The sequence below is a fragment of the Teleopsis dalmanni genome, chromosome 1 (genome assembly GCF_002237135.1).
Source record: "Teleopsis dalmanni isolate 2A chromosome 1, ASM223713v2, whole genome shotgun sequence".
Classification (NCBI taxonomy): Eukaryota; Metazoa; Arthropoda; class Insecta; order Diptera; family Diopsidae; genus Teleopsis; species Teleopsis dalmanni.
The window spans coordinates 170836041-170863976 of NC_051846.1; the positions used below are offsets into that span (position 1 = coordinate 170836041).

Genomic DNA, 27936 nt, shown 5'->3' on the forward strand with positions numbered 1-27936 from the left:
ATTCAATTCGCTGCTAAGAACGACGTACGTATACTACTAGCTGGTAGCTGCCTCAAAATGTTAACCAAAAGGTGGATGAATTTTACAGGCTTCAGCTCAGACAGTAGATTTTAGCAGTCGAAACGGAGAAGACGCAGAGTAGCAAGAAGTAATTTTTTTAACGTTTATGTAGTTGTTTGATATATTCCTTTTATTAAGTATTTTCTTATTACTCTAACTTATCTTTTTGTTATTTTTTTTTTGTTTTTGACTTAATACATGCATAAAAAGCTAGTGAAGTTTAATAAATAAAATATACATACGTTGAAAAGTTGAAAGGAAGTGCATAAAATAATTTTTCCGGTGTGCAAAATTTAACGCTAATAAGTCAGACAAGTTTCATTTAACATTATTAAAAGCAGAACGCATTTAAAATTAGGTATATTAATATGTAAAATTTGGTATATACATACTTTTTCGAAAGAATATATGTACATACTTAAATATTTTAAAGAATGCACATGTATGTGTGCTTGTGTGTATAAAGTTTTTTGGTTTTGTACAACTATTTCTTTTTTTTGCTTTAAAATTTTTGTTTATGCAGTAATTATTTCATATACTCAAACACAAAATTAACACAAATTGTTTTGGAAATTACGTCGAACCACTTCCTAATTCCATTGGGATTGTGTATTATGAAAAAAACAAAAAAAAAAATTCAATCCCTTGCATATTTAAGGCAATAAGTCTTAACAACCAAAAAGAATTTTATAAAAGTGTATTTATGAGGTGGGTATATTATTATTTTGTGAAGTGATTTAATGCAATATACAAATGCAAAAAATATATGTAAAAATATCAACAACACCCACCAAAAAACTACACAAAATGTGTACGACAGCTGAAATGTCTGCCTTATTGATTTCAATTTACCTGAAATTGTTTGCTATTCGCACCGCAAAGATAAAAACAAAAAGCAACAGCAATTCAAACGCTGAAACTGCATCAGTAAAAAATTTATTTAAATTATAAAATAAATGGCATAAGTAATACTAAACTGGAAAAATGTAATTTTTGTATGGTTATATATAAGTAACCATGAGGCGATGGAAATAATTTTGTACATGTACCACTTAATAATGCTGAACACAAGAATTCCACAAAACAACCAGCAAGCACAACGCATTAAAACAAATACACAGATGTGTAAAATGTCAAAACTGAAGGCAAATATACTCGTGCATGTATATGTGAGTGCACGAGTGTTCAAAAAAGGGCAAATAGACGAAAACTAGGTTTGGCTGTGTGGAAATGTCTAGTTTTAGTTGAGCATTATCAGACGACATAAAAATATTTTTTAAATAAAAAAATACTTTGAATAGATGTGTACATACAAAATCTTATCTTAAATATTGGTTTTATAAAAACTATCAGTTGAATTCAGTACAATTGGAATATGCAGTTATAAAAAATAACTATCAGAAGAAGTTAATATAACAAAAGTTTGATTGCAAAGCGAAAAAAAGTAAAAAGCTTAAAAACTTAAATAAAAAATTATAAAGGATATACGGAAATAAAAATATAAAGAAACATTAAAGACGGAAAAAGTTGATTTTAATGATATATGAGAATATGTGGAAAGAATTAAAAAATTATGATTAAAAACGGCTTTACGTAAGGAATGCAAAAAAAATCATTTATAACTTGAATGAATGACTCATTCTATTATACAATATGTCTATACGCATACACAATTAAAAAAATTGTGTATACAGAAAATTTATTGAATTCGCCGTGAAATTTTCTTCGAAAACAAACAAAGGTAGATAGAAAATAAAAAAATTATTTTTTGTCTCTATTTTTATGTTTTACGTTGTGACTTGAATTTTAAAACGGCCATTTTATTGATGTTCGAAAAATTCCTAAAACAAAGAGAAATAAACATCGAAGCAAAGTAAATTGAAAATTAATCGCACATACGATCTGAATACATACAAATGCTTTAATAAAAATTTAAAATCTATGGCAAAAAGTAGAGAAATATAATAGAAACCTTAATCAATAAATATTGTAAAAAAAAAATTGTTCTCTTATATTATTAACATTTAATTTATAAATTATATTAATAGTATAAATATATATTAAAACTATTAATTTTTTTTGTTTTAAAATTAAAACAATTTTATAGTTTTATTGTTTATAATACAATATACTTAAACTAAATCGTTTTCAGTTAAAAATTCGTTTTTTCGTTAAAACAATTTTATAGTTTTATTGTTTATAATACAATATACTTAAACTAAATCGTTTTCAGAAAAAAATTTAATTATAATTTACCTACTCTTTCTATTAATACTTTATAAAAAATTATATAAAAATATGCACAAGAAATGAAAATTGAAATGTTTAATAGCAAATAATATACAAGAAACATCATGATTCCGTAGCATCACAACAGGTCATTATTTCTGCTCAAGTGGACTTTGGTGTTTAATACCACACTTCAATCTATGCTTCTAAACTGATGACATGTTGAAGGCATCATCTTAATTAAAATATACTAAGCAAGGTTTAAGAAAGTTTGAAATTCGTAAATATCAAGGTTAGGTTAGGTTATACCGGCGATCCCTGATGGAGTAAATGTCAAAATGTGACGGTATTTTCTTGAGATACAGGGTCAACATCTTGAATCTTAGATACACTTATCCAAACACCACAATTTGGAGAAACAATTTAAATTTTTTTAAAATCGATATAGAATAGCTAGAAAATAAAAGACTTTAATCCTTAAGCATTATACACTAATACAATGGGCTAACAGACGTGATCAGTTCATTGGGGTCACAATAATATCCATTGCCATAACAGAATTTTAAACTATTAGTACTATAAAAGTATCGTGAACTCGTCTTAACTTTCAAAAAACTACCTGAGTCCATTTGTTCCCGTAAATTTCAAGACGTGTCATTATTGAGAGAAATTTTAAAAAAGATCTGAAATCCTAAACAGGAATTCTGAGCTCCTATACCTTAATAATCTGAATGGATTTATTTCGTCCTATACCGGAAATCAAATCGATATATTAATTTCTATACGTTTTCAATGGTAAAATCAAATAATATTAGACGATAAATCCAAATGATCACAGATCCAGGTCAGGAGGTCAACTTATTATTAAAAATGTATTCGGGTTTCTATACCTTTTAGGTATCAACCAAGAATATAAGGAAAACACTTAAACAAAGTCAGTATTAAAATTAATGTGGTTCAAAAAATTATTAAACCGAATTTAATACTACCAGACAATTCAAAAGTCTTTCCAATATAGTATATGTATCTTGAGACAGTTTAAGTACATCTCAAACTATTGGTCATCTTCAAAACAATATAAAAACATTTCGGTGCGTCTTAAAAAATTACCAAATATCAGAAGACCCTATTAAAAAATTTTACGAAGTACAAATCAAAATTTTCTCAGCTGTATGTTTCTAATGGAGCTAAGAGAGTGCTAGATTGTTTTTTTTTTAATTTATTTCATTTTGTTTAGTTTTTTTTCAATTATTTTTATTGAGCTGGCACTTTGACTGTTGCTTATTTTAATGTAGTGCACTGACTGCATATATGAGTAAAAGTGATTTAAGTTGAATTAATAATAATATAATAGTGGGACAGTTACAATAAACGACTTATTTACTATTTTATCATTATTTACAATTAGGTTTATTCTTTTTTTATAAATAATTTTTGGGAGTCATATTTTTTCTGCAGTATTTTTTAATTTTTTTATATTTGATTTTGTTATTTTTTTATTCTTGGTGCATTTTTTGTGTTAATTTTGTTAGTTTTTTTTCTGCTGTTTTATTTTTTTTTTTTCATTGTTTTATTTTTTTTGTTCTTTGTTTTATTTTTTTTGTTCTTTGTTTTATTTTTTTTCTTTGTTTTATTTTTGTTTTTTGTTTTTTTTTTTCTTTTATTTTTTCTTTTCTTTTATTTTTTTTTTTATTATTTTTTTTTATTTTTTTTTTTTAATTTTTTTTTCTTTATTTCATTATTTTTCTTTATTTCATTATTTTTTTTTCTTGTTATTTTATTTTATTTAATTTTTTTTCTTGTTATTTTATTTTTTTTTCTTGTTATTTTATTTTTTTTTTTCTTGTTATTTTATTTTTTTTTCTTGTTATTTTATTTTTTTTCTTGTTATTTTTTTTGTTTTCTTGTTATTTTATTTTTTTTTCTTGTTACTTTATTTTTTTTTTCTTGTTATTTTTTTTTTTTTTGTTATATTATTTATTTATTTATTTATTTTTTTTTTTGGTAAATTTGCAATCATAAGGGTATTAAAATAAATAAGGGTAAATAATGCAATCCAAGGGTATTAAAAGCAATTTGTGCTTGAGGTACTCCATCACATTTAACTGTGTAGAAATTATTCATTTGATTTTATATGAATCATACGGAATACGGATATCATTTATACTTTTGGCTTTGGTCGGTCTATCACATATAAACTGGATGATATTGCTAAAGAACTATGGATCAATCACAGTTTTAAACCATTTGCATTAAACTTATTACGAAAAGAAGCTCAATCATAAAATGAGTGACAACCATGCAATATACCAAATTTTCATCTACAAATTCCTGTCAAAACTGAATGATACCGAAACATTTTTAAAACTTATATATGTTGTATGGCGAACCCGGGATTGACGTCAACGGAAGTGACAGGACTTATATTCCTAGAAATCTCCCCGATTTAATAACGGATTATATTTCGTTAGATAAATTTGTGTACACACATTATCAACTAAAAAAGTTTTTTCATGTAATAAGATAATTTTGAAATATCTATAAAGTAAATAGCATGTTCCAAAAACGTTGGTTTATTTGCGAATTATATCTAAATCTGAACTGTTCAACCCCATTTTTCAGTCTACATGTTGCAGTCTGAAATTATGCTCTAGTTCTATATTTAAAATACAAAGATCTATAAAAATTTTTCTAACAAAGATCTGTGTCTGAATCGGAAATATAGCAGTTTTATCTAAGTCTGAATAAAATATTGTATATTCTTTTATATCAGACATTATTTGAATATCTTTCTTAAACACAGAAGCAACTAATATCCGATTTCTTAGTTTATATGATCGATATAGGATATAGTGGACCGATTTTGAATCTAAACTACCAAGGACCAGTTTCGAAAAGTATGTTATGTATGCAAAGCTTTATTCGAATAGCTAAAAAATGAAAGAGTGGTGTTCGAGCTATATATTTTTATTTCATTGCTTTTAAGTGTCAGTGAAAATTCCGCCAGAGGGCGGTTGAGACGTGATAACAAAAACAAGCTTTATACTCTTCAATATTGAGAGAAACTCTTTGTGTGGTTTTATTCTTGTACTCGATTGATAGCCCGCGTCCTTTTGTTTCCTTGTAACTCAGCTCTAAGCAGAAGAAATGCTATTCAAACAGTTGTAGTAGTCTGTAGTTGATAGCGACAATCCGTTGCTTATGATGATAATTTAATTGAGAAATAATAAAAACATGTTTCTTTATTTGGTTCCATTTGATTTACATAGTTTTACATTGTTATGATAAGTAAAACATCAGCCCTCTTGAACAGTTTAAGGCTCTTTTCAATTTCTCCGCTTATCGTATTAATTCGTGAGATTCAAGTACTAGCTAGCTCCAAATTAATTATAAATATATATAATGGACCTATTTGATAACGGATTTTCAAGACTTTATAGGTCTATATGGAATTCTAAATTCTGTGAAAGAAATACGAAACATCTTTGTGGCCATGTTATAAAGACTATCATGGTCATGTTAAATGTTATATTTTTGTTGTTTTTAATGTAAATTTAAAAACTGAGAGTGAAAAAGAAGAGTTTCGATTTAAATTTGGTCACGGTGACGAGACTTTCTGTGTCTGGATGCATAAGTCAAAACAGCACATATTAGTAATAAATGTCAGTATATATGCCTATTATAAATAAATATGTTTAGTTTAGTGTGGATACGTAAGCATATTCGTAAAAAAATCATTACCTTTTAAATTGAGGCACCAATGAGCATGTCTGTCTATAATTGTAATTCGCCGCAGCGAATTTAAGAAACAACATGGCAACTCGCAATGTTTTTTTTTTCATTAGTGCTATACACTTATTTAATATTGGTTTTGTGTAAGACATTCTTTTAAAATAATAGTTGCCGAAACATTGAGTTAACTTTAGTCATAGTCACTGGATTTTCATAATTGTCTCGTGAATAAATATTTTGTGATATACTTTAAAATTATTTTGTAAAGCATTTAAAAATTAGCTCTCTAGAAGTGAAAAAAATTTAAACTTCTCAATTTCATTTTGAATGATTTTTAATTTTTTTTTAATGTTTGTGAAAATAATTTACTCTGAGACGATATTGGCAAATTGTCCAAGGAATTGCGAAATTCTTGTTTTTTCAGTTTCGTGATGTTTTAAAAAGTTTTTTTTTCTATTTTGAACTTACACTAGTTGTTTCAAGAAATAATTCCTTGAAAGAAAAAAAAAAAGCCAACAAGTTAATTTCGCTTGATGTTCGAAAAAGTTCGATTTACGAATGACGTCGGCTGTAGCATTCATTTCGATTTCAGTCTGTCATCGACAGTCAAAATGAACGGTTGTTGGTGAATAGTTTATGTTATAGTGTTAGCTGTGGTTTATCATTATTACAAAAAAAGTTTTCATTTAGAAAGAAAAACTCTAAAATAAATATATATTAATAATTCTTAACAGAAATCTGTTTTGATTTTTAATCAGTTTTATATACAAATTATTGTGTTGAATGCAAGTGATTTCACGTCAAAGAATTTAAGCGACACAAATTGTCTGATATTTTAGTGAATAAACAAGCAGGTAAAAAAATTATCTTAAATAATTATCTATTGACTTAGACTGAGACTAAGCAGTGGTCCCCTCCGTTGGGATCTGTTTATTTTTAATTAAAAGACTAGACTTACGTGAACTAAAACGAAGGTGTATTTTTTACACGCCTGACGAGACATAGGCTGATGCAACATAGACGCCATTTTGTGTAAATCATGAAACAGATATAAAATAAGAAATTAATGTTGCCACATTATTTGAAATGATTTAGTTTTTTATAAGAATTTCAAAGATAATAAATTAGCTTCGATTTTTAAATGTGTTTAAATATGGTCGGAATAAAGTTGTATTTGTAAGCAATAAAACTATAGCAATTCAAGTGGAATTGTACATTAATAGAAAAACGTTTAAAGTCAAGTTTTTCTTCAGAAATTTTGCTTTTCTCTTGCACAAAAACCCCCGATGAACTACAAATTTGATTAGGAAGAACATTCACTTTATTTTAGTAAAATTATATTATCTAAAATTTTGTCAAAAATATTGTTACAGTTTGAACTTAATTTTACGATTACATATGACGTTTTTTTATTAGCAAGTCTGAATTCAATTTAGATTTACCTCTCGATCTGTTATATTTTGTTGTCCAATCTTATATTCTTATATGTGTAGAATAACCTAACATTCTTTTGGTCGTGTTAGTAAACATTTACATTTTTTACAAATACATATATCAAATCAAATCACAGTTTACCTGTCATATCATATAAAAGAAATATTAATTTCAGGGTAATCTAGTACTCTGGCAAATTATCTAGAGTAATATAAATTAATCTCAACTGTAATAAATTTTGCCCCACATTTACCATTTGAAAATGGCAATAATCAAAAAAAGAATATTAAAGACAAAAGAAACTACATAGGAATCTAGGTTATGTTAGGAATTTTTATTTGATTCTTGTGTTTAAAAAGTCTACCTAGTTCAATTGATACGAAAAGGAAATGAACTAGTTCATTAATATTAACTAACGTACACAATTTCGGTTTGTATATTTATATACCAATTAAAAATAGCATTCAGTTTATTTATATGATAAATTTTAATTTCTGTTTTTATTTATTATTATCAATACCGGTGTCTGTTTTCTATATAAGCAAGATTTATCTAAACATAAACAACTGCTGCTTATAGTACACGAAACAGCTGTTGTTTGTAGTTATAATGTACTAATAATGCCTCTGTATGTAATATGAGTTTGTGTTTTTGGAGATCTTAGTGTTTTATGAATAGTTTTTATTTGAATAGTAACTACAAAACAAACTTAAATATATGGACCGGAAGTTTAAATCTGGTATCACGAAATCAAGGTGAACGATTGTTGACGAATAGAGGGTGGATCCTAATGGGAGTATTGAGATGGATGAGGTTAAAACCCAAAGTAACGCGGGTAGAATAGCTGTATTCATTACTTCCATTCGATGTGGAATTGCACTTTTCAACCTTGTTCTGTGCCCGAAAGAACAGCTGAGGTGTTATGTAGGCTTCGGTCTCGCCCAAGAAATAGTATCCAAAAATAAAGATTCAATTGCTACCGGTGGAATTCCAATGGGGTGTTAATCGGCACATTATATTATACCATTTGATCAAAAAAGAACAAGAAGTTAAAAAAACACGCAAAATTTTAATTTTTAATAATTTTCTTTATTATCGCCTTCAAAGTACTCTCCTCCTGCGGCAAATACATGCATGCCAACGCTTGATCCAATTTTCCATACAAGTTTTATAGGCCGCCGAAGGTATGGCCTTTAGTTCACGCAGCGAATTCTATTTAATGGCCTCTATGGTCTCAAAACGCGTTCCTTGCAATGGCAATTTGAGTTGGGGGGAAGAGGAAAAAGTCACACGGGGTCATATCTGGAGAGTACGGTGCTTGGTTGATGATATTGATGGAGTTTTTGGCCAAAAACTGCGACACAACCTACACTGTATGAGCCTGTGCGTTATCGTGGTGTAAAATCCATGAGCTTTCCTTCCATAAATCTGGCCGCTTTTTGCAAATGACCTCACGCAAACGACGCATAACGGCTAAATAATACTCCTTATTGACCGTTTGATTGTCCGGAAGGAATTGATAGTGCACCACACCACGAATATCGAAGAAAACAGTCAGCATGACCTTGATTTTGGACGGACTTTGGCGTTGTCTTTTCGGTTTCGGCTCACTTTCAAAGCACCATTCGGTCGATTGTTGTTTGGTGGGCATGTCAAATTCATAGACCCATATCTCATCAAAAGTTATGATGCGCTCGATGAATGTGGGGTCACTATCTGCGTTGGAAATCATCGCCACATCACAACAATGCTTTTTTTAAATGAAATTCAGCTAAAATCGCCACACGAAAATTTTTCAACTTTTTTGTATAGATGACAAACAAAAACTAATCGTACGATATGCGTTAAGCTTTGATAGAATATGTATAATAGTGTTGCCAGCGTAAAAATAAAAAAGAAATTTGCCGATTGCATAAGCGCGGGAATTCAAAAAAAGAACGAATAAGTGTCTCTCTGATCACAAACTATTATATGTGGGTTAAGCCTTAATGGTAGGTTATCGCATTAAAAATGTATGAACTCTGATCGGAAAGTGTTTTAACAATTGTAAATATTATTTGCTATATGATTTGAATATGAATTTCATTTGATTTGAATATAACATTAGAAAATTTCAAACTTATCAGAATATTGTACGGAGACGTTTACTATAAGCCATCAATGATGTCCCATTACTACATCAGAAATGAAGGCACACACAAATACTTAAGATTCCGTAATGTCCAAAAATATATCAAAGTCTGAAGGCTGAAATGGTTTGAATCGTCGTTGCGCACACTAATTCAGAATTGCACTCTCTCAAATCAAATGAAATATACCGTCAGAACATGCGCTGGGCGTCAAAGTATACTTCTGTAGATTCGTCTGAATAACTTCATGCAAGTGGGCACAGACACTATTAAATAAAAGTGCTTTAGACACTAATTTGTATTTCATCAAGGAAAGAAGAAGAAGAAGAACTGCTACACAAACGACAGTTCAGATATGTTTTTGTAAGAAAACCTATAATATAATTAAGAAAAACTATTCGATTGCCCAATTGTATTTTCATAAAAACTCGAAGAAATAAAATCCTACAATCACATCCACGATTAATTCAAAGAGAGGATACAACAATGGCATAAGATCCTCTTGGAAGTAAGTCCTTTGCGTGTTTGTTCTACGTTACGCATGCGTTGGACGTTGACACAGCAGATATGAATAACTATTTCACAGTTAAATTCATTAAAGGAATACTCGATATCTCGATATCTATATTCGAATGCTAGTGTGTACTGCGTAAAATTTTAGAAAGTATCCTAAAATTGAAAGCAACCAAACTTTTGGATAAGTGAAATTAATAATATAATCTGCATTCCCACAAATCCGGCAATACCTATCCAATGGCTGGACAATGATTCACACTTTATTTCCCGTTTGATTTTCCAATACAGAGCATTTTGCATGTCGGGATAGCTATTCAAAACTACCGGAGTGTTGATGTCAAGAAAGAGAATTTTCTTAAATGGCTGATGCAAGTAAATATAAGATCAGAGTCTATCGATCAACACAGAGCCATAATGAGAATTGCTGCAAAAGACTGCTACGCTAACCTTAATATTATTACATCAAAGATTGTCGTCAAAGACTATTTATCAGATTTATTTTAGATTAAACGTATCAACCGTATTTAAACTTTAGCAAAGCCAAAGTCCATTTTTTACGTGAATTATTATTATCTTTACACTTATAGTTATATATATTTAACGAATTTTATCCTTACATGCTACTATTAGCTTATTAAGCAATTATAATATAAAGTGCTTGTTACAAAAAAGAAACAGATGTACAAATTAGTTCTAAATTAGTGCGTCTTATTTTTTTTTAGATAAGCGAATATAGTACAAAAAGTTAGCTTAGATCACAAAATGGACGAACCTACAGTGTTAGAAAAAAAGATTGCAGAAATGCAAAAATATGTGCCATTTCTTGAGGATGTAATACATAAACTGAAAAATAATCGTCAGGAACAGACAGAAAATCCTCGAAAGGCTCAACTTCAGAAAATGGAGATGCTATATGACTTACTGACCACAAAAGCACAGCAGTAACGTTTTAAAACCCTAATGCCCTATATTCAGACTTGTACTATAACTATATTTTATTTTTTAGGTTAAAATTAGAAACTTTGGAAAAATGTGAAATGGTTCTGTCGAGACTTTACAGTAAAATCGAAAAAGTAAGTACAGAAAATATATGCATCATATAAAAGTTGAGTTCATATTGAAACTAACTCTAATGGCTATAATCTGTATCTGCATAATATTACTATATATATCTTCACGAGAGCAAAAACAGAAGATAGATTTCTCGTAAATAGTGGCATATTCGCCGCTCTCTGTTATTAAATTAAACAATATTGGAAAAATAAGAAATAAAATAAAGTTGTAAATCATGCAAAAAACGTGATCCTTTTGAGAAGTTGTGTATCATATATAAAATATTTCTATTATTTACATATTAATCCTGCCTTCATACTGCTTATAATACTAAGAGGATATATATTGAATTTACTTATAAATATACAGATATAGGAAACTGCCGTTGGAGTTAACGCAAATATGTATTTTATTTCATGTTGTTTTTTTTTTTTTTTGTCATTATGGCTTTATGGCCGTGTGCGAGTTAAACTAAATTATGACTAAATTCTACCGATATGGCAATGAAATTACCGCAACACTGAAATTACCGTAAAGAATTACTTCTTATTCGGAGTATTTTTACTTATTTCATGAGCCTTTGAATTTTATCAGTATTTTGTGTTATAATATTATAAGCTCTTATTTAATACTCCGAATGCTATTCTAATTAAATGTAAAAGACTAATTATATAATTCTTAGTTGTCAAAACTCATCTCCCACATGTTTATGAACTGTTTAGTTTAACTCCCACACAGCTTACTCTACATTTTCTGTATTTTCTAGTTTTCTATGTTTCTATATTTCCCGGTTTTCTATATTTCTACATTTTCTATATTTCTATATATGCTTTATTTTTCTATATATATTTTTTATATACATATATCTGTATTTATTCTGTATATTTTTCATTTCAATACACATTTCTTATATCTATTTATAGTTTATATTTGAATGTATATTTTATATATCAATATATATTTTATATATTCTTTACTCTATTATTTCTATTTATTTTATGTAATTGTAAAAGTAGTATTTTTATTTAATAACATTTAAGGCCGTGTGCGAGTTCGGGCAATAGTAAATTATGTCGGTATGACAGCGAATGTTGGTATTTACCAGAATTTTGAGTAGGGTAAATTAGATAAAAATTAGGTAAATTAGGTGTTACCATTGTGAACATTTTATGAGATGTTTAATAAATAAATAAATTAATTTGAAAACTTTTAACCAAAAATAATAAATAAGTGCAATAAATAAATATTTACATTAGTGCAGTGCAAAAAATTGCTAGGAAATTTCAATTTACTTTACCTCAATTTACTTGAACTCGCACACGGCCTAAATTAATAAAATATGTTATTGTAGTGGAATAACCTGTATATGCGAAGCATAAATAGATGTTCAACAATTTTTCGGTCAAAAAAATAGTGTATGGAACCAAAACTTTTAGATATATGTATTTGTATGTTTGTTATATATGGAATTTTAAATATATCCGTACCTGAAATAGTTAAATAGAAATACAATAAAACCTAAAATTATATATTTTTAATAACATTTTTATTAAAATTCGTAATAAATTATTTATAATGACTACAATTTGATATAATATTTAATTTAAATATAAAGATATGTTGCTTTTTTTTTAATAAAAATTACAAAAATATTTTAAATATTTTACTTAAACTATAAAATAGAAATCGTAAAGTATAAATTCTAAGTTTTCACATTTTGCTCATTAAAAAAGCTTTTCATAAATTTACACAAAGATGTAGCGGTCAGTGACAACATAATGTTCACGAACATAACTTATAAGCTTTTACGTGAATACAGTATGTTAATAACATTACTCTGTTAAATTGTTTTTGAAAGTTGTTGTACTGGAAATAATTTTACTTATGAACAACAACGTTAATCTTTATAATTTAATATAAAGTGATTAATAACTTATTTTTGTTATATACGAATTTTATATATTCAAAGTTTAACGTTAAAAAAATATATATATGGCACCGGATGAGTTATGTTCTTAACATAGATAGCTTCACAGTATTGTTTGAGCTTTATATATCATTTCCCTCAAAAGTTTTTTTATACTTCAGTATTTTATTAATATAATAAATATTATATAATATATATATATATATAGATATAATATAATTATATAAAAATATATTATTTTTATTTATTTTTATCTATTGAATATATCTACTTTTTATTATTAAATAATTAAAGCAAACTATTTTGTCGAATTGTAATTGTTGAAAATTGAATAATTTAACAGAATAAACCGTAATAAAAATATTATTTTAGGTATTATTTTTAAATAATTGGTATTGGTATAATTAAATAATATGTAATTGTATAGAAAAATACTTTTCAGTTTATTCTTTTATTTTCATTTTCGATTCTCTTTTTTTTTTACTCATTTTCGGATTTTTTATAAAAACATTGGATTTAGCAGTCAAATTTATTGCAGAGTGATACGGGGTCATCCAACAACACACCGGACCAAACGACTAGTAGTGATATGGTTATTGATATAACGTGTCCAGCCAGCCCGCCACCTCAGATAAACAAAAAAGTGGAACCTCCTATTGTCATACCTACAGAAAGATTATCATCTCCAACTACAGTTAGAAATGTGTCTAACAATAAAGCTAATAATATTAAACCTGCATACCAAAATAAAGACTTTACTCAAAGAATGAAAAATTTTAAAGACAAAATAACATCTTTAGAATTACCAAATCAAAAGTCATTGGAACATATGAATGTAGGCACACAAAAAAAATCATCTACTGTAGCAGCCAACAATTCTAATAGAAATGATTTATATTCTCCAGAAGACTGTTGGAGTGATAATGAAATTGTCAAAAAACACGAAAATAGTTCGCATGCAGTTGAAAGACCTAAGGGAGTATTCGAACGTTTAGGAGATAAAATTTCTAATGACTGTTATGCAAATTTTAAAGTTACTGTCAATCAAAACAATGCTAAATCGAAAATGTCTTTAACTTCAAAAGCAATCACACAAAATGCAGCTCCAACGAACAACACTACAAAAAGTTTAGATTTAAGTAATTATATAAAGGAAGTTCAAAGTTCAGGTTGTAATGATATATCTGAAATTGGTTCACGTCGTCCAAAGCACGAGAGTCCACCATTAAATAAACTTCAAGAAGCAAAGAAAAAGCTACTTACAATTTATAAAAGCGGTACAAAACAAGATAATTTAAGATCAAGCAATCCTTCAGTTGAAAGCATGTACTCACAACATAAACCACATCTATCTTTGGATAATAATAAATCATTTCAATCATCACTAAATTCAATGGGTTTTGAAAAACCTGTTGATACCAGTAATAAAACTATTCGAACAGATCCACGTTTATCTAGATCTACTGGACTACTTACAAACAACATCTCAACAGTACATTCCAATCAGCATTCTCAAGCACAGTTTTCAGCACAAAATCAAAATCGTTATGGAATGAATCCACCACAGAGGCTGCAAAGTGATCCAAGAATCAGTCGAACAACTCAACTTGCAAATGACACAAATCGTACGTATTATAATAGAACTTGGCAAGAAAGTCATATGCAAGCGAATTTTATTGATACGACGTTTACATTTAATCAAATGCAATTAGATTTCAACACTTATTCACAAAATTTAAACACATATCAAGATCAATCGATGTCTGCACCACAAACACCCAAAACATCCAATCGTAATCAAATGGATACAGAAGAAAATTGGGACTCTGATCCAGATACAACAGATACTCATAGACCTCATATTAATGAAAACTCTGTAACAACGAATGTACCAAATTGTTTGGATAGAAATATGGATAAAAACTTTGAGTTATCTATAAATAATAACCACGCAACTCATCCTTCTATGAATAATACAGGAAATACAGGAAATGTTAAAGCAAATAATGTTCAAACGAATAAACCTAATAACCCACAACCATATCAAACTTCGCCTAAAGTAGTTAATCAAACTTTTATTCCAAATGCTTTTACAAATAAACAAACCTTTAACAATGCATATAATCCCAGATTTACTGTAAATCAAAACAGAAATGGGTCAGCAAGATCAAGTGCGCCACAACAACCGCGTACCTATGGCGAATACAAAAAAGCACAAGAAGCAGCTCGTTTAGCTGCTGTAGCAAAAAGTTTACCTAAAACTTTACAAACGCCAAATCAAAATCAAGTGCAGCCACAAAGTGAAACAACCAAAAATCCCTTGCCTACTCACAATACCCCAGCTTCAACATCAACAAACACGGCAAGTCCGTCAACATTAGATAAATTGTATCGCAGTACGAATTTAGCCAATTCTTCACTTCCTTCAACGCGTATTAACTTTAAAATACCAAAGAAAGATATAACAAACAAGACAGATGTAACTGAAAATAGCGATAAGAATAGTACTGAGAATTCAATAACAAAGACCAGTCATAATTCAGAACATACCAAAAATAATGATATAACTTCTTCCAATAATATAATAACACATGTTGTAGAAAGTAAAAACGAATCGAAGTCCATAGATAATGTCACTACAACTAAAAGTGTTGTGGCAAATACAGAAAGCAAAAATAATGATAAGAAGTCTTCCACTATAAATAAACCAAACAATAATAAAGATGAGTTGACAAGTGAATCTTCAAACAGTACTCAAAGTATTTCCGATAATACTAAAAACCTGTCTGGAAATATAAATGAATCCACTAATACAAATGATACCATAGAGCTACAAAATCTGTTGGAAAATACAAAAAATAAGAGCCTGCCAAACAAAATAATAAAAAGACGTTTAACGATGTGCGGTATGAGAACAACACCCATTATTTTGGAAAGTGAACTACTACCTACTACCTCTTTAGTAATGGAAGATTTACAAGGTAAACATAATGATAAATTAGACGATAAAATTATTAAAAAACAAAAGAGGGAAAATGATATGTATAAAATAACAGATGACAACTGTACAGTCTCAATACAAAACATAATATACGGAAAGAGGAGTACTCGCGCACAAGTTAATTTCAGTGAAGGTCAACAAACGAAAACATTATTGAAGCAAAACGATTCCCCAGAGAATTCCAAAAATAAAAAAGCAACTACTAAAAAAGCGTTAACAAACACAGATGCAACACCGAAGGAAACGAAAAAGAAACAGAGCAAACCAGTTCAAAAGTCCTCTTCCAATAAAAAGTTGCCAGGAAAAGAATTGAATACTGTTGAAAGCGCAGAAAATGAAGAGGCTTCTACCTCGAACTCTTCAAGTATTCAAACTAATACTGACCTGGAAAATCGTGTGAGTGCGGCGGTCACCGATATGCACAAATATTTTCCACAGTGTTCGGGTGAAGAACTTAAAAATTTATTTAGGAGTTTTCTTGAAAAAGAAATGAATACACAAAAACAAACAGAAGATGTTACCTTAAAGGATGAAAAACCGGCCAAAAACTTGACCAATGTTAGTAATGAAGTAGATGAGAAAAAACAAACTGAAAATAATCCATTAAAAGGAAAAAAGAGAAAGAAAAATGAACTTGATCGTCTTAATGAGGATTTAAATGAAATGTTTATTCGGGATGGAGTTTTAACGGCTACAGGTAAACGTATGTGTACTCATGTAGCAACAGAATCAGCAAAGAAGGATGAAAGAATTCCCAATGTAAAAACTAAAACAGTTGAGAAACAATTATCAATAAATCAAACGGAGACTCCTCCATTAAATACGAAAGTAGACTTGCATGTTGACATCAATAACGTAAGTGAACCACCGATATCAATTAATTTGGACGATCCCAAATTTCACAAAAAGTGTATAGTTAACATTGTCAAAATTAAAACGCCAATTAATAAACCATGTCCAAAGAGTAAAAAACGTGTATGGTTGTTAGATCATGTGAAAAATACTTGGTCAAAGAAAAAAATAAAAAAGGAAGAGAAAAATAATAATATTTATTGGCATTCCCAATCAATTTATACTTCATGGTGTTTTGTTTGCCAAAAGGATATTAAATTTGCAGCTGTACATTATAAACAGGAACATAATGAATTTTATTTGTCCCGTCTACCACCCTCTGTATTGGATCGAATTAAAAATGATAAATCGAACAAGCCGCTGTTCGGTTTGAAAGAGAAAAAATTGTGGTTTCATCGTTGTCCATTTTGTTTACAATATTTACGAAATACTATTTCGTCTTGGGTGGATCACTTCTCCACGCATACAGGTGAGTACAGTTATCAATGCAATTCATGTGGAAAAGTTGCAAATAAGAAAATGCAATTATCGAACAAATGTCGTACAAATCATTGTACTGGAACTCCCATTGCAATAAATCTGTTTCTTAGGACAACTATACCAATTAAAGGTCATGTTTGTCATATATGCAATTTTGTGCAAATGAATCGTAAGAATTTGGACACCCATTACATAGAACAACATGATCATAAAACTGAAGACGTGCAAAATTCGGGTTACAGTGTGGATTTACTAAATATTGGTAATGTAAAATTTGTTACCGAAACGCAAGGATTAAAAATTGAAAAGAAACTCGAATCTACGAAGAGTAGAGGACTTATGGAATCAGATGATGAGGAATATTTTGATAATAAAAAAACACAGAAGACAACAAAAGTAAACAAAAACATAAAAACGCCGAAAAACGACAAGACTGAACAAAATGTCTCTAACATGTCAGTAGATTGCACACGTATAGATGACAATTACTCTGCTCCTGAGAATGAAGCCACTGATGATAAAATTGTACAAGACCAATTGTTAATTTGGGCAGCAGAACTCCAAGCTGCTGAACGTGAAAAAGAAGCAAGTGCTGCGAATGATTCCCAGAAAACTTCTGAAAGTGTTGCAGTGCATAGTAATATGGGTTCTACTATTATAGAAAATGTCAGCAATATATCTAACTCAAATGCTTTCCTACTAACAAATGACACAAATGATGTGGCCGCAAATGATTTTTACAGTTTTGCTGAAAGCATGAAAAGTTTTGAAACCGAAACTCATGTTCATTTTGAGAAAGCTAAAGGGAGTCCACTCATATCAATAACAGATCGATTGAGTCAACGATTAAAAGACTTTTCTCAAAAGAGTAACTTGAACACAGATATTTTTCCATCACCTAGTGATTCACTTGCAGAGAAACAATTTGTTGTTTCGAGAGCTATAGTAAAGCTTGATATGTCAGGTGAACCAGATGGCACTAATGTAACGAAAGAACCAGTATTAACAGATGGAACAGAAAAACAAAATATTGAAGATGATGAAGATTGGGAAGATGTAGAGATTATAGATCCAGGTCCAAAAAAAGATAAGCTCAAAAATAAAAGAATTTACCAGAAATGTACATTAATTCGTAAAGTAAACGGTAAACCATCTCTTGTATCAAAAAACAAAACCACAAACCAAAACAATTTAACACTAGCAACAGAAAATTCTTCATCGGATATTGATATTACTAATTTAGTCGATCTCTTGCCTAGTTCACCTATTGATATAGCACCTCAACTTTTATCAACAGTTTCAAGTGAACCACTTCACGATTTAACTGGTATTACATCAACATTAGACACGAATTTACTATCATCTAATATTGATACGACTATTGAGAATAGCAACCGCGAAATTAATTATCACGAAGAAAATTTAAATATACAAGAAACTACTAGTACAGAACCACTATTGAATCCTGTGCAAGAAGTAACTGAAAATCGGATTGTAAGCAAAAAAATTGAGAATATAGCTTTTGCTCCAGCTAAAGAGGGTTATAGATTTTATTGCCGTATCAAAGGTTGTAATTTTATATTCTCAAGCGATTCAAGTGGTTTACAAGCACATTTCGGTTCTGATCATAAATTAGTAAAATGGACTGGCTTTTGCAACACATGTAATTTTAATGTTAATAAAACTCGGCAGGATTCATTATCTATTTTCGATGAATTAAACCATTTAATGAGAATTCATTTAGTTGCAAAACCGGTAGTTATAAACCTAATGAATTCTTTGACAAATACTGTGACCAACATACAACAATCAGATCTAAACCAAACGGTGCCAGTTGCAAATAAAATAAAATCAATAGCAAATACTGAGATGTCTACTACACAGCAGTCAGATAATATTAACTTGCCTGACATATCTACTTATTTAACTACTACAAATAGTGAAAATACTAATAACGATATTACAGATAGTAATGAATGCGCTATTGAAATTACTAAAGAGGTAAACAAACAACCTGAGGAGCAGTGTAGACCACGAATTAATGTTAGACGCCTTACTGGAGATAATCTTTCTACGAGAAAAGAAAGTGATACAAATGGCGGTACATCATTAATGAATGATAGTGACATAACCCTAGCTGATTTGCTATCAAGACCTCCAATTATTATACAAAATCCAACATTACACAATGCAAGCCCTCAACAAAATAGTAATGAATCGCTATTCGAAAATATGAATGAGGAAGTAACCATAGTTCCGATTGAATCTAACCCAGCAGAAGGAACTTCTATTGTAACACCAAAGGCAATTGTTAGTGATAAAACTAATACATCGAACAAAAATGCTACGTCTGCTCAAACCCATTTCCTAAAAATAACTAATGTATGCAGTTTAAACCCTAATCCCGATGCTAATACGAGTAGCAAAAATTTATTGCCAAAACCCCAACGTGCTCAAAACAAAGAATCAAATATAATGAAACAAGTCGAAACTGCAGTTTCGGATGAACCACAAATAATTGCTGAAACGTTACCAGTCTCACAAGCAACTACTGGTGAGTTTGTTATAACACAAACTATTTCGACTGAGTACAGTACAGAGGGCGTACCCAATGGGCAGCTAGGATTTAATATATCAATAGCACCAACGAATAGTGCTCCATTAGTTTCCATTCCAGATTTAAATATTAAAAAAAAACTGTATGAGGTGTTTAAATGCGCTGGAACAGCTTGCACTTTTCACACGAGATTCGCTTCAACAATGAAAGATCACTTACATTTTCATGCTTTACAAAACTTTACAAAGAATCGTGATTATATGAAATGCCCATATTGCAAATTTGAAGCTCAGGATATTGATGGATATATTGAACATACACAAAGTACACATATGCCACCAAACCAAAATTCGCTGACAAAAGAAATACGAAATATACTTAATTCCATGGGCGATTCGAATAAAACGTCTTATACAGCAAGTCTTCCCACGAATAATAACGCTAAGAAAAACTATGCAGAAGAATTAGAGGAAACTGTTAAGCAAATATTAAATAAGACCGGTGTATCAGGTTAGTAAAAAATATTTATAATAATTTCCAACTAAGAATATTCAATAAAATTAAACGTAATTCAAGTAATCGGAATAACATTAGGAAGTACGATTAAAACAAAAATATTTCTAATATATGTGTAAACCAATAATATATTTCTATTATTTTTGTATCTCACTATTTAATAGAAAAAATATTTTCCTTTATAAGCTTTATGCTTTTACATACGGTCAAATTATTTGTCAAAAAGTTTTTTCTATTCCGTTTGAGAGATCTCCAAAACACAATTTTTAAAGGCATCAATTGTTTCATCTGCCGACGAAAAATCTTTGTCCACTCCATTTGTCTTTAATGCCAGAGAGCAATAAGATGTTGTGGAATAAGTGGCCAATTATCATTTTATTTAACCTGTTTCATAAAGAATTTCTGTCACCAGAACAGATTAAGAACTCTTCTCTAGATTAAGTTCTAGACTTCATTCACAAAGCTTTAAGGGGCTTTGTTTAATCAATAGTGAAACTGGTACAATAGGTCTCTTCTGGCCGCAGTACCGGCTGTTGGGCAATTTTCACGTCTACTCTCTTAATAAATAAATCATTTTATTTTCACATTAGACAAAATATTATCTTAGATGATATTATATAAAATAGACGATTAGATATTAACTGATTATCTTGGAGTAAATATTAGCTTTTTGATTGCCTACACCATTCGCGAAGAAGTGAACGATTCGACTTGAACCCATTAAAATCACCTCTCAGGAATCCATAAATAACAGATTCCGTCTAAAAAACTATGAAGTTCACGTTGGGAATCTCATTCAAAAGGCTTAACATTTATGGAGTAGATATATCGAAGCCATGAAGTAACGTAAGTTACAGATGGGAAAGTGGGTAAATATAATTGTCGTTATAATAAGTTAGTTAAAAATGGATTATTTAAGATTAAACTCCCTGCGGAGATTTGCCCATTAGACAAATGTGCGCTAGAAATAATGACAATTCCTAAACGAGATCTTCAAGTTTGCATTTAAGGTTTTCTCGCATATTACTGTCACAATGTCATTTGTACCAACGAAGTGCTCTATGACAGTTGACCCATTATTTGTTGTTTTGTGTGCTTAAGAACTCACTTGTTTGTTACGACGAGTGAGATCATTGTAATAATGAAGAATAACCGGTATTTGATACTTTCTCATTACTTTGAACATTTCTAGCGGCACACAAACGTTAAAGTTCTTCGTTACTTAAATGACAATGTTGCCAGATGGCCAGTTTTTGGAAAAAAGAAGTGGCGATTTGTACAAACTTCCTAATACTTAATAGACAAGTACATAAAGTTAGCAACTAGAAAGTTATTCTGGATTTTCTTAGTGTTATTGACATTACATTTGTGATTTTGAGTAATATTATCCATTTAATACTTTATAGATGATAAATTGTACCGCTGCATTGTTCCAAATTGTCAAGCAACTTTAACAGAAAATACGTTTAACAAACATACAATTTTTCATACATCAACTTTGGGATCCCAACCAAATCAAAAACTGAAATGCCCACATTGTTCGACGGTGTATAGGGGATTGAGTTTAATGAAATCTCATATACAAAATCATGGAACGCATAAATATTTTTGCTACATCTGTATGCAAACATCATTGAATTTGAATAAATTACATAAACATATGCTGGAACAGCATTTTCAAAAAGTAGCAACTGTAGAGCCGCTGCTAACCAAAAATGAAGATATTAAAGCATTTGTTGGCCATTCTGAAAAACTCACTCCAAACGAAATTAAGGAATTCGGAAATAAACTCGTACTTGAATTAAAGCGTCAAAAAGCCAAGGATAAAACGATTTTTAGGCAAGATGAAATTGATTTGTTACCTGTAGATCAGATATTTCGGAAAGAAGTGTTTTGTGCCAAATGCAATTATAGGACAAAAGTCCGTTCAAACATGTTGCGTCATCTTCAGCAAGATAAATGCATTCAGACACATAATACACCTGCTGCAGATCCAGTAAATCCTGTTCCATGTTTGAATACGAGCGAAAGGCATTTTGATAAAATGACCAATTTGGCATCGTCATCATTAACAAGTCCATCACCTTCTATTACAAAGAGTTTAGCAGTATTGTATTTGCCAAAATTTAAGTATGTCTACGAAAAAAATATCTACAAGTGTGGTGTACATGATTGTGAATATCAAACTCTTTCGGAGAAATTATTTTTGAGTCATATTAACACTTTACATAGTACCGTTAATACTTATAACTGTCCATTTTGCAAAGAAGAAATATGCAAACGACCAATATCCGTCAATCGCATTTACGAACACTTGCAATTTCATCAACGAACATTATATCAATGTACTGAATGCGATTTTGTACATTTTAATAAAAGCTTTGTGGAGAAACATTGGACTGGTGCACATCCTGGTGCTTGCACGTCTGTAATTGAACATGAAAGAAATGAAAATCAAACAAAAACTACAAAAATTCCAGTCGGTAAGAAAAACGAAACTGTTTATTAATAATTTCAAGAGTAGGATTTTAAATATATGTTTTTATTTTTAGGATCACAAAATAAACGAATGTTATCGCCTGGAAAACCGGTAAAACTAAATACAAACAATGCATCAAATAAAAATGATAATGAAAAGCAAAAAGCAAAATTCAAGTGGTTGTGCAAGATATGTAACTTTTCCTGTGCAGTGTATCAGCAAATGTCTTCTCATACTCTCTCATGCCATTCGTCTAGACATGCCTTTCAATGTATATACTGTGCATACTGTGCCCCAAATAAACATCAAATAGAAAGTCATATTAAAAGCACGCACATTGGTAGTCCTATTGAACACCTTCAAGTATTTCAAAAAGTTAAAATTACCGAAGAAATAGCAAGTCCGCAGCCACTATGGCAAAGGAACGATCCGAAGCGCGTGCGACATATTAGAGGTATACTAATGGAAGATGAAGAAGAATCAACACAAAATCAAAAAAAAACTCAATTAAGTCCAAATACTGTTAGTCATCCACCTGTGGGAGTGACGCCCAAACCAGTGCAAACTCCAAAAGTAAGTAAATATAAGTGAATATATGATTATTTCGATTATTTTCACGTAAAAAAATATAAGCTTACTTAATGTTTTAATATCTCTACAATTCAGAAAACACCGAATTTCATCGGCTGACCTTAATTCAGTGACACTGTGACATTGACGCACTCCATCCATATGATGTATAGATACGCCCTTAGCATAATTGTATTAGTAGGTTAGGTTAGGTTCAGAAGACGCGTGCTGACAGTTGTCCGCACTTCCACTTCGAGGCATATATTGCCCATTGTGATGTTCCTTGGTCGTGACAAGTAGCTTTCGCCAGTTAGTAGTATCGAGCGCCGCCAAATCGTTGGTCACCTGATCCTTCCACCGAAGATGCAAATATCCGCTACCGCGTTTTACATCTGTGGGTACCGAATCAAACACCTTTCTAGTCGAAGCACTTTCTTCCATTCGCATGACATGACCAAGTCAGCGAAGACGCTGATTTGTTAAACGCTTAACTATGTTAATGTCGGGGTATAGCTCATACAGCTCATCGTTTCATCTATTTCGATACAGCAGGACAGGCATGATAAGAGACTTGTAGAGCGTGATTTTTGTTTGTCGATAGAGAGCTTTATATCTTATACTGCCTACTTAGCCAAAAGTAACATCTGTTGGCAAGATTGATTCTTCATTGAATGTTTAGACTGACGTTAATGGTGTTTACGCAAGTTCTAAAATAAATAAAGTCTTTCTCAGTGACGTGGGTGCCAAGACGTTCGAGAGATTTGTTTGTTGACAGAAAGTACCACAAGACCTCATTTTCGCTTATGTCCCTCCACACTGTCTAACATGTTTCATATATTATTGCTAGCTTCAGAAAATGAGCATAGGTATCTCTTCTCTCTACAGACATAGGACTTTAAAAAAAATTATACCGATACATTCTCTTACTAACATTGATTTAATGGTACAAGATTGAAATATCTCATCTATCCTTGTAACTTTTTTTCCCTGCATTCTCTTACCAGTTTTAATTTAATGTTAAAACAGAGTGCTTTAGTTGCCGTTAAGTTGTCAATAAAAATGATCACAGCATTTCTATCCTTGATGTGGTTTACAATAAACCAATATGCTCCCTAATTGTTAAGACAGACTTCAACCTAAAAAACTGTAGCTTCATAAGCAATTGATGAGAGTATATATTTGCGAATGGCTAAAATATTCCTGCACCCCCACCGCAGCTCATTTCTAAGATATCCATGAAAATTGAGATATATACTTTCTTAATAGAAATGTAAACATAAACCAGCTTTCGAAATAATGCGATTGAATGGTCTGAGTAATCCTCCAAAGGTAATTTGAAACTGAACTGAAGTTGTTGAGAAACACTCATTTAAATATATTATAAACAATAATCTTTGTTTTTTATGTAACATATCATCATTATTAATTTTTGTTCTTTGTATGATTTTTAGAAAAAATGCAACGAACCGACACCTCCAGCATTCGCTAAAATTTCACAGCATCTATACTTGGAAAAATATACATTTGCTTGCAAATATTGTGATTTTATCTCTAACTTCGATGGAGTTAAAAACCATTGGCAAAATGTACATTATACGTATTCTGGTGATTTTCCAAAAATCCACGGTCGATTTTTGTGGACATTGGTAAATTATTTGAAGTGTCCTTTATGTATAGATATTTATGGTACATATAATACGCTGGAACAACATTTTCATATATCGCACCCCGAACATCCAGAACTTATCGCAGCAGATCCTCACGTATCCTATTTAAAGTGCGGTTTTTGTATGGCCATATTCACAACCACAAACGCTTTACAGAAACATACTACTGAGCATCACCAAATTAATGGTTTAAGAGAAATAGGAGGAAAAAATTTACGTCTAATTTTGAAATTAGGAAAAAATGTTAACTATTTTAAGTGTCAAGATTGTGGTGATATTTTCCATGAACGCAATCAAGTACTTAATCATATTAACGTATATCATAAGGAGATTTTAGACAGCTTTAATGAGCACATTGTCGATTTAGGAAGCATAAATATATTTTGTTGTTCACACTGTAAATATTATTCAGTAAAAGAAGAGGAAACGTTGAAACATATGATTGATCATTATCCTGATTTTAAAAAATGCATCTACTGTTTAGAAGAACAAACATCATTTGTAAGCTATATGCAGCATTGTTACTCTCAACATCGTGAACAAAGTAGGGCAATCAATGAATTATATACGTATCAGAAAATTAAGAATTTTCTAATTCAAATGTTGATACTATTTCCAAATGGCTTACAACTTACAAAGAAATCTTTATTGTCATGCTCAAATGGATGTTGCTCCGATATAAAAAAAGTACACGAATATATGTTGCATGTAACAATGGAACCACCAATACCACGCCTGTCCATCGCTAATCTTGTAGCACTTAAATCAATTGAAGTGAAACAGTCTCGTGGAGGTGTCAGTGCATTGTCATCAAAAGTTACAACACTAGCAGATTTACAGAAGTTAAAAAAAATAAGTAAACGACGTAATACTGTTGCAATAGATAGTAATTTTAATGCAGAATATAAATCATATGCAAAAAAGCGTAAAATGTCTGGTACTTTGCCAGAAGTTCCGACACCAATATTTGAAAAACCTATTCCCGAAAAACCTTACTCATATTATGGAACAAAACCTAAATATGAAAGCTTGAATGATGTCTACACTGTACTGAACATTTCCAATGAAAGCACAAAAGTGAGTATGAAACATCTGCAAAATATGAGTGATTTTAATCCAAATGTGGTCGTAATGAAATTAAGCGACAGTGATATTGCGAAAATGAATGCGGAAACAACGACCAGCGAGGAAGTTATAGTGTTAAGTGATGATGATAATGATGATAAAATTTCAACTAGCTATGCAAGAGTAAAGAAAGCGTGTCCTTTAAGTGAAAAACACAAACACAAATGATATTCGTCCAAGAGATACAAAAATTATGCTAAAGAAAAGACAAAATGTCCTTTAAGTGCAAAACACAAATAATATTCCTTCAGGAGAAATAACTCCCTTGTCAATTTCAAGAAAACATAATGTATATATTTTCATATAATAGAATAGAAATATGATTATTTTCGTAACAAAAGCTGAATAATGTTAATGTAATATTTAAGACTTAGTATTATTATTCCTTAGTTTATTAGTATATAGACGTTTTTTAAAAACACAAAGGATCATTTATTTGGTCAAGTATATTAAATAAGTTTAAAAAAACTGTTTTCCTTTACGTGAAATATTTAAGTTTTAAAGAAATTTTTGTATTGAAATAAAAAATTGAATAAATTCATATTTTTTTAAAAGATTAAATTATAATAGTTTTACTTCAATCAATAAATTTGTAACTTACTCAAGTTTAAGAATACCGATGTAAATATTGTAATCTTTTTGGTAGGTGTTACAGCTATATCCTAAATAGCTCAAAAACGCTGGGTTTCTGTTAGCATGCCAACTAAGCATGTGAGTGTCCCAATCACATGGGTACAGGGACATCTTGGGCAAATTCAGGGGCGGACAAGCTTGCCGAATCGGGCACTCTAGTTCCTACCATTCGTTTCTAGAATATTGGTATCTCACTTCTAACGGTCAATCTGGCAGTTAAACAAAAATATTTGAGTTAAACCAACTTAGACAAATGAAAATTTCTTTGAGATCTCAACTTAAGAGTCAACCTGCGTAGCGCTTCAGTAGTATATAAATACTTAATACGCAATTTATAAACAATTTTATAAACACCATATGATTAAACTAATTGTCCGTCCATACTTTTTAAAGATCATGGCTAGCTGCAGCACCTCTCTTTAAAGAGCGTTTAAGGCTTTGCAAAAGATTCAATGTGGTTTTTGAACCTCTGAGTTCTTATGCAGTAATACGGCGAACCAATAGTCCTAAGTTATTTCTTAGGTTCACCAGTATAGCCTAATCTAACCTATATTAATTGTCCGTCGATTAATAACACTTTTTGACAATCTTAGTCAGCTGCAAGAGCTCCCTTTAAAGAACATTTTAAGGTTTGTCAAAAGTACAAAATGGTTTTTTAACCTCTAAGTTATTATACGGTAACATAATGGGCCAATAGCACTAACTTGATCATTATGATCGTCGACATAATCTAAGCTAATCTAACCTATATTGATTGTCTGCAGAATGATAATAATTAATTGAAGATCTTGATCAGTACCCTGATCTCCTATTAAAGAACATTTAGTCTTTGTCAAAGATTCAAGGTGATTTTCATATTTCTGATTTTTTATATGGTAACCCAATAGAGCTACTTGTTTTAAGATTGTCAGTTTAACCTATTCTAACCTATATTAATTGTCCGTCGATTGACTATACTTTTTCGACGATCTCATTT

The 27936-nt window shown here is 30.3% G+C and overlaps 1 protein-coding gene across 9 annotated transcripts; it reads left to right on the top strand.

The window, feature by feature from the left end:
* On the top strand, positions 1-26743 carry LOC119670110. 9 transcript variants are annotated; one of them, XM_038080236.1, is made up of 7 exons: positions 1-148; positions 10823-11041; positions 11107-11173; positions 13601-20480; positions 21893-22969; positions 23039-23538; positions 23632-23741. In XM_038080236.1, exons 2-7 carry the CDS (start codon positions 10863-10865, stop codon positions 23653-23655), a joined length of 8727 nt encoding a protein of 2908 aa, XP_037936164.1. In that variant the 5' UTR covers positions 1-148; positions 10823-10862; the 3' UTR covers positions 23656-23741. The 9 variants fall into 9 exon arrangements, with proteins under 9 accessions (XP_037936164.1, XP_037936156.1, XP_037936157.1 ...); XM_038080228.1 differs by lacking the exon at positions 23632-23741 and adding an exon at positions 24987-26743 and having other exon boundaries at positions 6-148; XM_038080229.1 differs by lacking the exon at positions 23632-23741 and adding an exon at positions 24987-26743 and having other exon boundaries at positions 6-148; positions 13604-20480.
* The last annotated feature ends 1193 nt before the right edge of the window (positions 26744-27936 follow it).

Coding starts and splice junctions, on each gene's coding strand:
- LOC119670110 (XM_038080228.1), top strand. CDS start 10,863: ATGGACGAACCTACAGTGTTAGAAAAAAAGATTGCAGAAATGCAAAAA. Junction 11,042..11,106: donor CTGACCACAAAAGCACAGCA/GTAACGTTTTAA, acceptor TTTATTTTTTAG/GTTAAAATTAGAAACTTTGG. Junction 22,970..23,038: donor AACTACAAAAATTCCAGTCG/GTAAGAAAAACG, acceptor TTTTATTTTTAG/GATCACAAAATAAACGAATG.